The sequence below is a fragment of the Chenopodium quinoa genome, unplaced genomic scaffold (genome assembly GCF_001683475.1).
Source record: "Chenopodium quinoa cultivar QQ74 unplaced genomic scaffold, ASM168347v1, whole genome shotgun sequence".
In the NCBI taxonomy this organism is placed as follows: Eukaryota; Viridiplantae; Streptophyta; class Magnoliopsida; order Caryophyllales; family Amaranthaceae; genus Chenopodium; species Chenopodium quinoa.
Genome location: NW_018745281.1, coordinates 1,174,070 through 1,189,443, shown reverse-complemented (window position 1 = coordinate 1,189,443; position 15,374 = coordinate 1,174,070). Strand labels below are relative to the sequence as shown.

General features: G+C 36.9%; 1 protein-coding gene and 1 long non-coding RNA gene across 2 annotated transcripts; one reads left to right on the top strand and one right to left on the bottom strand.

Annotated features, from left to right (window-relative positions):
* Positions 1-2,189: 2,189 nt before the first annotated feature.
* LOC110711554 (fe(2+) transport protein 1-like) lies at positions 2,190-3,711 on the top strand. Its single transcript, XM_021889966.1, has 3 exons — positions 2,190-2,801; positions 2,900-3,049; positions 3,150-3,711. Exons 1-3 carry the CDS (start codon positions 2,190-2,192, stop codon positions 3,453-3,455), a joined length of 1,068 nt encoding a protein of 355 aa, XP_021745658.1. The 3' UTR covers positions 3,456-3,711.
* Positions 3,712-4,179: 468 nt separating this feature from the next.
* LOC110711533 lies at positions 4,180-14,889 on the bottom strand. Its single transcript, XR_002509376.1, has 3 exons — positions 14,741-14,889; positions 12,283-12,405; positions 4,180-5,212 (listed from the first exon to the last, which is right to left on the bottom strand). It is a non-coding gene; the product is annotated as an uncharacterized LOC110711533 (long non-coding RNA).
* Positions 14,890-15,374: the final 485 nt, after the last annotated feature.

The following is a 15,374-nucleotide window of genomic DNA, read 5'->3' as shown; positions in this document are numbered from 1 at the left end:
AGACCATTTTATTGCTTTGCTTTATTTTTTTTTTTATAACTTTAACCATATGTAGAACACTATGTTGTTACTTACCAACAAAAACTATATGTATGTTGTTTCGCAGTAGATTTTGTGGAGGTTAAGGTTATGCAAATCGAGCACAAAATATGTTACATTTGGTCACATTATTTAAATCACAACCTTGTGAACGTGAAGAATGTGTATAACGTGAGCAATACTAACGAAAGCTCGTATTTAGCTAATGTAAAAGACCAACAAGAACATACTTTAATTAGTACAAAGAAAGAAACTAATGGTCTATGAAACTCAGGGACAATGCACACAACATATAAAAGACAATCAACCTTATGTTATGGCTTTCAACATTATACGTAGTTCGTATTTCTAAATTATCGACAAGGCTTTACACTCATGGAAGGTGTGGATGGATTACACATTTGGTGTGGCAATGGGTTCAAGTCCTACTAGTATGGTTGCTTTATGGTGTATTAGTGTTGTAATTAAGTTCTTATTTCATTGCTTAAACTCCCAAGTTTGTTTTGCTTCAAAAGAACCAAAGAAATTATTGTCCCACATAGACAAAATACAAAGCTTTATCCATTTTATATACTACGTATGACAACTTTTTATTTCTAAATACGTGTAGGTCTAATGGCAAGGAAAGATCAAAAACTGATGATACACTCCCTAAAACGGGCACTTTGAGAATGAGAATCCCCTTATTTATTCATGGAGTCATGAATGCATACAAGAAATAAATCAAAGTTTTTGTTTGGAAGAATAACACATTGCGTAGTTTTGAGATTTCATGAACAACACACATGTGAAAAAGTATTGTCCATTTATCCCACATTAGAGAAAGAGAAAGAATCAAACTAGCTTATAATCCTAAGGAAGGAACTACTTATCAATTATAAATTTGTGGGCTTGAAAGTGTTCCAACACTCTTGCATTAACAACAGGGTGTAGGCCCAAGCCCAATCGATTATTATTAACATAATTAATAATAAGAAGTTTTTTTTTTTTTTTTGCCCACCAAATTTAATCCATATACTTTGTATTAGCAATTTTTTTTTTTTTTTTTTTTTTTTTTTTTTTTTTTTTTTGACAAGAGAAATGGAACAAAACTTATAAAAGCTATAATAAATAGTGAATGTCAATTATTTTAGCTAGTAAATTTTCTTTACATAATCCTTCCATTTCAAGATAATGGACATGTTTGACTTATCTTCACTATTTATAAAATAACTTTAGCTATAATTTTTTACTAACATAATTAAGACAAATTTTCTTCAGTAAAAAAAATTAAGTTAAATTTATCATGAAATATAATATTAAATAGCTATTAATATAAAGTTTCATAGAATCAACTTTTTTTTAATATTATTTTACTAATTTAATTATTTATATATACTTGTTCAATCTAGTAAATTGACATATGTGCCAAGTTTTAAATTATCTTTTCCTTTCATCCCAAAATATAAATTTATGAAGTATAATGTTGATAGTAGTAACACCTAAGGCCAATTTGGTAATTTTATATAAATAGCGTCAATGACTATGTATCCTAAATTCCATATGTATGTTGATGCAATCTCAGCCTCAAACTTGTATTTTTTTGAAACAACAAACTTGTATTTTTATGTATATGATAATGAAAAGTTTAAAAGAAATAATGGAAATTAAGATGACAAACTAGCATAACCATCATTTAATCTCCACGTATAAAAACAGGTTGTTAGATGCACAAGTGATTAGAAGAATTCTATTTGGACTTTTGACTATGATTTTGTTATTCTTCCTAATATTTCGAAGGTGATGAGTTGTAAGCCTTTTAGGATTATGCAGAAATTAGGAATATGTTCATTACACAAATGCGTAAACTAAAACATGCGACACATTTAATTTGTTGCGATTTTAACGCTTTAGTATAACTTCTTGTATGTTGAATGTGTCGATAAAGCATGTCTTTAACAACATTGCCTTAAGTCACCACACTCTCGACACACTCTTCATCATGCTCCCACACTACAACACATTCTTGCATAAGACACTCCTTTGTTCCTTCCTTATATATATTGTTACAATGAAACTCCGAAAAAAAAATTACATTATAATTTATAAGTAATTAAGTCATGGCCATGTTTTATTATCAACTCAATAATCATGTATCTTTCTTTCTCATTATGTTTTTAATCGTTGGCTCCCTCTCGACGGTCACTGCAAAATCCGAGGAGGAAGCCTCGGAGTGTTTGTCCGAGGTAGAGAGTCGATGCCACAATAGGGCTAGGGCACAAAGTCTTAATAACATTGCCATACTAGCCATACTAGCGGCTAGTATGGTTGGTGTATCCTTACCATTATTTTCTAGGTCCGTGCCTGCGCTACACCCCGATAAGGACTTGTTCCTCCTTGTTCGAGCCTTTGCCTCAGGGGTTATCGTTGCCACGGGGTTCATGCATGTGATGCCTGACTCATGGAATGATTTGACGTCGCCGTGTCTGCCTGAAAAGCCTTGGAAGGTTTTCCCTTTCACGCCGTTTATTACATTGATCTCCGCGTATGGAACAATGATGATGGACTCATTTTCCATAGCTTATTATGAAAAAAAGGCCTTATCTAGGCAACAAAATGAGAATGTAGATGGTAATAGAAATGGCAACGATGTTGAGAATAAGGTTGAATTGGGGTTGGGTGACAATACTAATGTTGTTCATGGTCATCACCATGGTCAAATTGTACAAGTGATGATGGATTGCGAGAGCTCGAAATTGTTAAAAGACCGTGTTGTAGCTCAGGTACATTGTTTCATGTTGTGCATCTCTTTATAAGCCTTATAATTTCATTGAGATTGATAAATTTTATAGCTACTTATTTAGAGATGTTTATGGTGCAGGTTTTGGAATCAGGAATTGTAGTTCACTCAGTTGTAATTGGTCTTTCAATGGGATCTTCAGATAATCCCTGCACAATAAGGCCACTTATAGCCGCGATTTGCTTCCATCAACTCTTTGAAGGGATGGGCCTTGGTGGTTGCATTTTACAGGTGATGGTCATCATATCTTGTATTTTAAGTTGTTGTGGGAATGAATATATACATCATATCTTGATATCTTTGTTGATCATATGTTAAATATATATAACAGGCCAAGTACAGCTTGAAGGTTAAATCGATAATGGTGTTTTTCTTCTCGGTGACAACCCCACTAGGGATTGTTCTAGGGATCCTATTACAAAATGTGTACAAGGAGAATAGTCCAATAGCATTGATCGTTGTCGGGATTCTCAATGCGGTGTCTGCCGGGCTGCTGATTTACATGGCTTTGGTAGACCTGTTGGCTTCTGATTTCAAAGGGCCAAAACTTCAAGGAAATCTTAAGCTTCAATTATTTTGTTATGTGGCCGCTTTGCTAGGTACCGGCCTTATGTCTTTGATGGCGATATGGGCATAGGTAGAAGTTAGATTTGTAACTAGAGGAGCGTCTAGGTGTGTACAATTCACAAATACTTTTTTCTCCGAACTAAAACTCGTAATTGCGTTTGCACTTGCACATCAAATTTTTACAGCACCTTCAAATTGTATGGATTAGCGTCTTCAAATGTGTAATATTGAAGTTCCGCGCACCATTGATTCTTAGAGAGAAACCAATATGCTCGCAATTCTTATCCTTTGGTTTAAGCTACTAGAGCTCCCCCGGCCCTCTTCATTCCAGTGACCTGCAAAAACATTAGCCCATAGGATAGCGATAAGCCGATAAAGCCAATGCTCAATTATTGATATTTAACATAGTAAAGCTTCGAAAAGAACAAAATACAGAGTAGTTGAAAGAAAGCATTATTGTTGTTGCTAGCAAAGGTGAAACGAGTTATCGTTGCAGTTTACCAGTAGTTGAAGGCTTAGATAATGAGCAGTATCGTGATTTAAAGTTAGCACAGAGGCAAAAGTTGCCCATAATCCATTATGATACTTGAAATAATAAAAGGTTCGACAATTTTCATTATACAACTGATTGTACATTGCAATATACAACTTATTATCTATTTGCTCAATAAATTTAAATACCCGCGATGCAAGCATTGAATTTCAAAAACAAAATAAAATTGTAAAACTTATTTAAATGAGTTTCCTCACTATGCTAATCAATGGTCATGGAGACCCAAACAACGATGGGTCAATTGGTCAAACACAACTTATATGAAACCCTTTATTGCACTTATCACATGGTTACAACTCCCCTACTTCACCCGACCCGCATTCTTCACACTTGACAGAAAATAATTCTTTAACACAGCTCGAAACCCTTTTATTGCACTTATCATACGATTACGGCTCCCTTTCTTCGCCTGACCCACATTCTTCACATTTGACATAAAAATAAGGTTACAACTCCCTTTCTTCGCCCAACCCGCATTTCTCGCATTTGACATAAAAATAAGGTTACAACTCTCTTTCTTCGCCTAAGGTTACAACTCCCTTTCTTCGCCTGAACTACATTTCTCGCATTTGACATAAAAATAAGACTACAACTCCCTTTCTTAGCCTGAACCACATTTCTCGCATTTGACATAAAAATAACCTTTATTGCACTTAACACACGGTTGCAACTGCTTTTCTTCACCTGAGCCACATTCCTCACATTTGACATAAAAATAGTCTTATCTTTTCACCATCGTCAATGCCTTTGCCAAAATCTTCGCAATCCCATGAAGAAATCCTTTTGAGTTGAATTAAAAGATGCTGAAAAGTGCTGCATCTTAGGTGACAAACTATTGCATTCCATGATAAATTTTCAGAACCCTGCAGCCTCCATCTTCCTCAATCTGCTAATAAATGGCCATGGAGATACAAACAATGATGGGTCAAACACATCCTATATGAAACCCTCTATCGCATTTGTCACATGGTTACAACTCCCTTGTCCTTTATCCGACAAATATTTTCACACTTGACAAGTTATACTCTACTCTTTCCTCCACCACATACTGGAAATTATACTTGTCTCTTTTGTTGTAGCATTATAACTCCAAAAGCTGTGGGATGCTCTGTTTACCATATCTTAGGGAATTGTAATGGGATACACCAAGAACTCACAAGAGCCAGGGCAACTTAGACAGGATTCAAGCAGATGATGCAACCCAAGAAATCAGCCGTATACAACAGCCTCCTCTTCAGGAGGAGCACAGAAGGAAATCCTAAAAGCTTAATGTTCTGCAAAACATCCCCCAAAAAAGAAATGATTATTATCACCCATAGCAAAGTTGTGTACATACATATACACTAGGATTAACATTAATCAAATCGATTTGTTTTGGTGAGGAAAACCAAAAATATAATGCTGATATGGCTATTTTCACAGCGGTCACTTATTCATTTTCATCATATGGTGTTGTGCATATTTCAGATTCTAATTATTAGTTTTAAGTTCCCTCTAGATTAAAGCCCCTTGAAATGTTTTAACTATAATAAAGTGAGGACCAAACGTAGAAATTGATATTTAAAATGAGAATAAAGTTTAGCTACTGCCTCTGTAATCCTTAGCTCCTTGCCCCCATTGCACAATCTAGATGACAAATATCATTACAATTTTAACTTCTAAGAGCAGAAAATTAGGCTTGCCCCAGATTGCATCCATATTTTGCATCACAAGCCCAAAGAATGTTCACTTGAAAAGCATTTGATTCTATTATAAGAAAGAGTTTTTCTAACTACCAAAATAAAAAGAGTTCAGATCAAGACTCCACATCACAGTAATCACTCTCTTCCTGCATACACTAACCAGTAACCACTATATGTCTATACTATTATAATATGCAAATTTTAAAATAAAGTAGATCACAATGTTTGTTTAATGCAGAAAAAATCATAATATATACAATACAAGTATATATGAATTGGGCACTAGTCCAGGTCACATATGCATGATAAGCCCTTCCCACACAAATCTTCTTCTTCTCAAGTTCTCCAACAAATGAAAAAGCAATTGTAACAAACAAGGATATTTTACCATACAAATGTTTTAGGAAACTCTCATTGGTAACCCTCAATTTTTTCTATAAATCTTTGGTCGACTGGAAAAAAAAAAAAAAAGAAAGAAATATCAATCGCCCTATATCGTTGTTTTTTGACATGTTGGCTTTGATGATGATTTTTTACATAAATGTAGTAAAAGATGACTATACAACAAGAATAATCACCTAGCTTAATTTATGTAAAAATCAAGATCAATGTAAAACATTCTTGCTAAAATTCAGAAGAACGAACTTTTTTGTTCTTGGACTACACTCTGAATAATTAAACAAGATAAAGTTGGTAGTGATTATAATAAAATATTTTGAACTCAATATTTGCAGTATATCTTCATGCTGCTCATGTTTTCTTATTTGTCAGTTTTTATATATTTGGGGTTCTAGTTTATGGAATTTGAAATTCTAAAGCTACTTGTATTTTTTTCTTCTGTTGGAACTACAGGATGGCCAAATTATGCATGTTTGGCTGCTGCATCTGGGCAGATGACATGACAGCTTTATACCAATGACTTGTCAAATCGTGCTGATTGTAATAGGAAGTATGTTCTTATCCCTTATAAACTAATGGCTGATTTTACTAAATTACACTATTGGTTATGATGTCCTTGGTATGTGTCAAACAAAGTTTCAAATGCAGTTTTAATTTGCAAAGAACCAGGGAAGTAGTAATTGTGTTAAACAAAGTTTCAAATTCCGGAGATGCATGATTAGATCAAAGAACTTTGGGGTAATTTGTGTACCTTGTTGAATGGAAGTTTATGCGAGAGATAACTTTACCATACATGTGGGGTAGAATTATACTCTAATAATAAAAATGTACTTTAAAATATATAGATTAGAAGGTAATTATGTATTAGGAACTAAAAGTGGGAGTCATTTCACATCCTATTTTTCTCAAAATAATTTACTAAGTTTTTTTTTTTTTTTTTTTTTGTATATATGTGTACTTTTTATGTCCTGCACTCACCGCCTATTATTCTATAAAAAAAACATTTTTTCAATGGCTTTTTCCCAAAACTTGCCCTTCTCATCGTCTTCTGAAATGCCAGATTGGGCTTCTATGGTTGAAGATATGTTTTTCCTTATCCTAAGCCATATGTTTTTGCTATCTGACATAGTTTCCTTCAGTTGTGTTTGCACTAGCTGGCATTCCATTGCTAAACACAAATTCAAAACACTTAACATCAACTCTGCACATGCCATATTTGGACTGATGTTGAGTGTTTTGAATATGTGTTTAGCAATGGAATGCCAGCTTGTGCAAACACTAGCTAGCAAACACAACTAGCTGAAGGAAACTATGTCACAAAGCAAAAACAGATGGCTTAGTGTCACGGTCCGGGAGTTTGGACCCCGAAACGTGCGGCGCGCTCTAGCCTTTTGGCGGCAAGAACGCTAGCCTTGAGCAGAAGAGGGGCTTGTGAGCACAAAGCAACACAAGCGGGCAATAGAATCTCAGGAGCACTCACGTCTATCTGGGCGACGGAGTGCGGGTGGTCGGGGCTTGTGACGGCCGATACTTCAAAGCGGGCACAAGCGGGTCCGAACCACGAGTCCTTAGCGCATCAAGTTGGGTTGGAGGGGAGCTAATATGCAAGTAAGACACAATATCTATAAAGGTCTAACAACAAACAAGCATAAAAGCAAGGCAACACTTGGTAGAAGGCTTCAAGATTTCATTAATCATTCGCCCTCTAAAGAGCTTTAAATGACATACAAGGAGAATCCCTAGTGAACACTGATCTGACAGTAACACAATAATGGGACCTCAAGCTAAGAAAACATAACCTAAACTATAGGAAAGCACTTAAATGGAATCTAATACATCAAAAGGAGTTGGATTCTAACATCCTCCCCCACTTAAGCTGTCGACGACCTCATCGACTTACAAAAGTTACAATCAAAATTAGAAAACCCTAAACTATCTCAAGTTTCGGATGCGCCATTGGTGCGGCTATCTTCTGGAATCTTATCTGACTCTTGAGCTGGATCTTCTTTGTTGACGAGGAGCTTGTCTCTGGAGTCGCTCGGCTTGAACATCTTGTTGAGAGCTTCATCTCTAAATTTCCTCCTGGAAGTGGAATCTGTTGAATTAAGGGGGACAACTGCTTCCATCATCATCTGTTGGGGAGCTGCTTCCTTGAGACAGTGGTGGAAAGCTTCAAGTTGTGGCTGGTGCCTCTTGGGTGACCATTTTCTTTGTAATCCCTTGCACGCGCCCTGCGTTGTTTGCTCAACCACTGTTTTTCCTCCCTCTTGGGAGGTTCTTCTTTGGTGTCTCTTTGGTGTCTCTGGGCTCGTCGCTCTTTGCTTCGAACCTTGTGACTGATTTTGGTTTTGGCGGGTGTGTATCTGGGATGTTGCCAACTCCATGGGCTTCATCTCCCGCTTCTCTAAGTTTCTGGTGCGAGCTTGTTTCTTCGATGTTGCCTTCTTCTCAGGCTCCATCACTCGCATTGCCGAAAGATATCGGACTTCTGGTTCTTCTTGAGGTGCTATCATTCTCATAGCACTCAGGCGTCGTATGGAACCCATCCTATATATGGGCTCCTCATCGCTGCTAGTCTCTTTTGTGGCCTCCTGAACGGACATGGATGACAAACTCTTTTGGATCTTGTCAAGTTCTTCTTTATGCTCGCAATCCCACCATTTGTGTGGACCTCGACAAAGTATGCAGTTTATTGCCCTTGTGTTTGTCGAGGATGCGCCGGCCCTCGAGTTTCCTGAGTTGTGGGAGGGGGTAGATGTTTGTCTCTGGGCATCACCTCCTCCACTTCTTCTATGATATGTATTAATGGTGTTGGACGATACTCGTGAGCCGTTCTCTGTACCCTTTGGAGAGCTTGGAGACGGACTGTTAGAGCGTGTTGACGTCCCACTTGAATCCTTCTCGGATTGACGACCCTTCCCGACTGAGTAGTCCATCAATCTCTCAGCAGCACACATAGCAGCAGCGAGGGTATCAATATTCTGCCTCAAAATCTCTCGCTGTGCCCATTCCTTTAGCCCGTTGACAAAGTTGAACACACGATCTTTCTCATTCATGTCTGTGATGTCCAACATTATCGCCGAGTATTCCTTAACATAGTTGCGAAGAGAACCCTTCTGGCGGCACTCTTGCAACTTCATCCGTGCAACAAACGCTGTGTTGACGGGGTAAAATTGTTCTTTGAGTTCCTCTTTGAACTCCGCCCATGTATCAATCTTGATCCTTCCTGCTTCGATGTCTGCGTGCTTGGTGCGCCACCACAGCTTAGCATCTTCGGACAAGTACATGATGGCAGTATCCACCTTCTGATCGTCACTTAGTTGACATATTCGGAAGTACTGCTCCATGTCGAAGAGGAAGTTATCAACTTCTTTCGCATCTCTAGCGCCACTGTAGTCGCGAGGTTTGGGCGGCTTTATCTTTGCCGCACCACCCAGTGCGTCTCTGCCCACAGCGCGCGTTAAAGTAGCACATTTCTCAAGTGCTTCGTTTGCTTTTCCTTGAACAAATTGCAATTGTTCGCGGAGGGCATCTCTGTCAGCCATCAATTTCACAATTTGCTCGGCTTGCTCGTGTACAATGACTTGGAGCTCGGCCCATTTGTCCTCCTTCTCCTCGAGCCAAGCGAGCCTTTCTTCTACGAATTCCATCTTCGTGTAGCCCTCCTTGGTGCCTACACGGGTTGCTTGCGACGAGGTTTGAGCCTCGGCTCTGATACCAACTGTCACGGTCCGGGAGTTTGGACCCCGAAACGTGCGGCGCGCTCTAGCCTTTTGGCGGCAAGAACGCTAGCCTTGAGCAGAAGAGGGGCTTGTGAGCACAAAGCAACACAAGCGGGCAATAGAATCTCAGGAGCACTCACGTCTATCTGGGCGACGGAGTGCGGGTGGTCGGGGCTTGTGACGGCCGATACTTCAAAGCGGGCACAAGCGGGTCCGAACCACGAGTCCTTAGCGCATCAAGTTGGGTTGGAGGGGAGCTAATATGCAAGTAAGACACAATATCTATAAAGGTCTAACAACAAACAAGCATAAAAGCAAGGCAACACTTGGTAGAAGGCTTCAAGATTTCATTAATCATTCGCCCTCTAAAGAGCTTTAAATGACATACAAGGAGAATCCCTAGTGAACACTGATCTGACAGTAACACAATAATGGGACCTCAAGCTAAGAAAACATAACCTAAACTATAGGAAAGCACTTAAATGGAATCTAATACATCAAAAGGAGTTGGATTCTAACACTTAGGATAAGGAAAAGCATATCTTCAACCATAGAAGCCCAATCTAGCATTTTAGAAGACGATGAGAAGGTAAGGCTGAGCAAAACTATCTAAAAATCCAAAAATCCGAGAATCCGATCCGAAGTTGATTTATGATCGGATATCCGATCCGAAAAATACGGATATCAGAATACCTATTCAGATATCAAAATTTTGGACTTCGGATATCGGATATCCGAAAGAAAAAAAATAAAAAATAAAAAAATCATAAGTTAAAAACCTACGGAGTACAAACTACCAATACCCTAGATTCCCTAATATTTCCTCTTGCCGCCTCTCTTCTCTATCACTCTCTTTCTCTCTCCTCAAATCCTCATCCCACCATCTCAGTCATCTCCAATGCGGCAACGCCTCACCACTTCACCATCACCGGCCTTTTTCATTCACCACCGGAAGTCCCATAAACCACCACGCTTCACAATTTACCAACGATCCCATTGCTTCACTATCTTAGATCAGAATATATGGCAGAGTAGTGGTTTCTCACTCAACCGCAAGGGTGCAAGGCTGTGCTCATCCCAACCTGCTGGAGCATTGATTCTAACTTTAGCATTGATTGTAATTTTAAATTTACACTTTCTTGGCTAATTTTGGAATCTTTTTTCTAGATTATGTATATGCGGGAGCTATTTGAGGATTTCATAGTGATATACAGATATTTGATTTAGCTTTTACAGAAATTTGTTGTTATGTCTGGTATTAATGTATCAAAAGGTCGGATATTGGATATCCGAAGTATCCGATCCGAAAATTTTCGGATATTCGGATTCGGATATCCGAACATTTCGGATTGGATATCAAATATCTGAATTTTCGATACGGATATCCGATTCGAAACTTGATTTCGGATCGGATATCTGATCCATGCTCACCCCTATGAAAAGAGCGAGTTTTGGGAAGAAGCCATTGCAAAAATGTTTTTTTTGAGAATAATAGGCTGTGAAAGATGAGTGCGACTGTACAGGACATATAGAAAGTACACATATATATTCAAAAAAAAAATGCTTAGTAAAGTATTTTGAGAAAAACAGGCTGTGAAATGACTCCCACTTTTAGTTCCTAATACATTATTACCTTCTAATCTATATATTTGTGATATTTGGGTAACAAATGAGAATTTTCCAAACATTTTGGGGGATAACCGATAACCAATGTGCCAATTATTTTTAGAATGACAAAAATAAACTATTTCACCAGCCAATACTCTGCCATCGTGGCTGCACCGCCATAAATTCGGCCAGCTACCACTACCTGTCTAATGCTTCTACATTACCATACTCTCAAGAGTATCACAATCAACTACCATCCTCTTCTTCCTTCAATCAATGAGTCAAATTCCATTGCTAACACTATCATCCTTGCATCAGTGGTAGCATGGTACCATCTCCAAACTCACTCTTTCTCTTCTTCTCGTTGTTTCTCTATCAAGTTTCCTTACAATTAGGACCACCACCACCTCCACCCGACCCCCTCATTTTCAACTTGCACCCAAAAAAAAAAAAAAAAAAAAAAAAAAAAAGAAAGAAAAAAATCTCCCTTTGTTAATGTTAAGGAAGACGCAATCAGCCTTTCACATTTCCTCGCTCTCTACACTTCCAATTAAGTTGCTAGTTATTTCTATGGCCATCTAAGGGGGAAGTGTGAGGTGAGGGTGGAGTTTCTATCCATTGGAGATGGCCGATGGGGAAGTAATTTGTGCTAATTTTCTCAATTTTGAAATAAAATGAGACATAGGTTAGTTATCATGGAACCAAAATAGTTATTTTAGTAACAGATCCCTACAATCCATGCCAGAGGTAAAGATTACATCTTTGCAAATGACATCTAATATACAAGTGTATGACAACACAAAATATAGCTAGACAAGAAAAGTATATAACAGCAGCAAGCAAGGAGAAATAGATATAAATTAACCTAATTCTTAAACTAACAGCAAATTAGAGAAAATTAGCCTAAATTTGAAAAGAAATAAGGGAGCTTACTTGGTGAATTGTTGACGCAATTGCTAAGAATGCTTATAGTTTGAAGACGCTCTTCATCAGTTTCATCATCAGCATCTTCTTCACCATTTGACATGGAAGGAACAGCAAATTACATACTTATAACTGAACAATGAATACAAATATTAATTCATAAATCAGTGACTTTGATAGCACAATAGCAAGAGCATTAAATAGAACAACCACCCGAGTTTTGTCATCTACTCCACCGAGGTGGGACTCCAATAACAGTTAATTTTGTTAGGCAATCGTAGCAAGATACCGATATTGAGCCTTCACTATCGATGTGGGACAAAAAAAAAACCTTGCTTCTTAGGTGAAAGCAATCACAATTCTTATCACTCGACAAACTCATCAAAGATTGTGATACAACCTGAAACTTTGTTTTCAATAGGCCAGGCTCTTCCCCATCATTAAGGCCCCTCCATTTGGGCATAAGTGCCCCATAAGAAAGGCACCGTTTTCATTTTGTTTTGGGGGCATTCAAATGAAGTGGCATGAATTATGCATTTTAAAGATTTGCAAATCTTATTCATCTGAAAATGGAAATTTAGGTTGCTGATGCTTCTTTAGTATGCTCCATCTAGTTTTCTTTCTTAGGCTATGTTTAGTCCACCATGACTGATGCAATCTGAAATGATCTAATTTCCCGATTTGATTAAACTTTAACCTTTTGTACATTAATCCTTTAGAAAAGAAAAATACCAAAGAAGATGTTAGATTTGTATTAATGTGTACTTTCCAAACTTTTAATTTTCACAATTATATATTTATGGAATTAAAGATACTTAGTGTTAAGCAAACACAAATAAAAGGAGCTAACTGGTGTGGTCGAATTAAGACAATGTATTTTCCTAATAAGTTGAACCGGACATAGTCCAAAAAAACAAAATAGATAAAAAAAATAAATAAATAAATAAAATAAAATAAAATAAAAATTGGTTAGTCTGCTGTTCGTATGCATTATAGTGATTAGTCATGAAAAATGCATCAGTATTATAAGCCATGAAAATTGTATCAGTATTATAAGCATTTACATTATGAACTGTGACACAAGATTAGTAAGTTAAAGAACCATAAGGAGCTCCCTCTTCTGCCATCTACTTAAATCATGTAAATCGAGTTTAAAAGACTATGATTGTGCATGAGAGCTATACTAAATTTTACCCAGGAGCTGACTGGTCTGGTCGAAATAAGCAAGTGCAACTTGATATGGTTGGAGCTTCGATATAGATGATCTAGAAGTATGACATACAACAGCTAATAAATACACTTCAAGCAGACAGGAAATGGAGATTGGCTCACAAATTTCTATTTTAATTTTAACTTTTTAAATTTTTACTTTACTAAAAAAAGTAGCAATGTTTCAGAAAGATAGTAAGCACATCAGACAAAGTCACACTTGTTCATATCACAATTGTATTAAAGGGAAAAAATACATTTCCCTGGGAGCATAATTGTATTAAAGGGGAAAAATACAATTCCCTGAGAGCATTTAGTTACACAAATAAATGAACTAATTAACTTAAACAAATGCGGTATATCAGATAGGTGAATTTAAGGGTAAATAACTATTACTATCACAGGGGTTGTCACCAAGGCACCTTGAGAAGAGATATTAGGCCACAAACAACCCAATTACCATATCTAAAGAGACTTCTCATCACAGACTCGCCCTCCAAAATAGTCTTGTAACAATAGCATGCTAGCAACTCGATAACCTTCGCCTATTCTGGTAGTATTTATGGATAATATTTTCATTTGTTTTTCCATATCATTTTAAATCATTCTAGTACCCCACCATTACTACTATGTGCTACTCTTATCATCCATTTTCTATAACCCTTGAAAGTGAATTTGCTTGCATCAATAATACAAACATTTACAGGATTTAACTTTTGCAGCTTGGAGCTAAGATTCAATCACTAAAATGACGGCCAAATCATCAGTCTTTACAATCCTTTTCAGCCAACACATTAGCAACCCAAATTGTCTCAATTATCAAATTTAATTCCATTTTCATAGTTTCATACTAACATTAAAGGGTTCTGCAACACATTAGCAACAAAATTGACCCAATTATCCATATTCATAGTTTCATCCTAACATCAAAGTGATTTACAACACATTAGCAACCAAATTTTACTCTATAATAATAAAAATAATAAAATAAAAAAAAAAAAATCATTACATTAAAGGGTTCTGCAACACATTAACAACAAAATTTGACTTAATTATCAAAATAAATTCTTCTCCTATAAGAATATGAACAGAAAAATTCTAGCATGGAAATTTCTCGCTATTACTTTTCAGTGATTAGAATCAATAGCTCAATAATCCACCAAAGAATAACCCTAAATCGACTATAATGACAGTTAAAATAATAACTAACATTATATTGTGAACGTGATATCCGATGATTAAGAAAAACAGATCTTACCTCGGAAGCTTCATCAATGGTGGAAAGAAGCTCACAATTAAGCTTCAATGGAGGCGCACCATGAAAAAGCTCCAAAATCCTTTAAATTTACTTTGTGCTCGATTTTCTCATTCTTCTAAAGGGAACACTTTTTTCTTTATACTCCGTATATTGCTTGTCTCTTTAATTAACTTTACTCGTTCTTTAATCTCACTATTTCCCTTATTGGATACAAAAGTCAGGTAAGTCTTCTCTTAAAATTGTATCCTAATTTATCTAAACAAATTATATAAGAAAATTTAGCGTCTAAATCAAGATCAATGTTTACATAGTCTGCAATTTGACGGTCTATAGCTGCAATACTAACAAATAGAGGTGGCAAACAGGTTGTTCGGGCTGGGTACATGTCAAGTTGTTTCGGGCCGAGTCAAGTTCAAGTCAATAAAAATCGAGTTGGGTCATTTCAAGTTTCAAGTCAACAGATAATCGGGTCGGGGCGGGTTGTTTTGGGTCGAGTTAGTTCGGGCTTGATCAGTTTGAGTCGAGTCAATTTATGGGTCCAAACGTTGGGTCAAGTTCGAGTCGGATCAAATTTAAGTCGGGTTATGTTTGGGTTAGGTCACATTCATGTCGTTACTTTCGTGACACTACTTTG

Coding starts and splice junctions, on each gene's coding strand:
- LOC110711554 (XM_021889966.1), top strand. CDS start 2,190: ATGTTTTTAATCGTTGGCTCCCTCTCGACGGTCACTGCAAAATCCGAG. Junction 2,802..2,899: donor AAGACCGTGTTGTAGCTCAG/GTACATTGTTTC, acceptor TTTATGGTGCAG/GTTTTGGAATCAGGAATTGT. Junction 3,050..3,149: donor TTGGTGGTTGCATTTTACAG/GTGATGGTCATC, acceptor TATATATAACAG/GCCAAGTACAGCTTGAAGGT.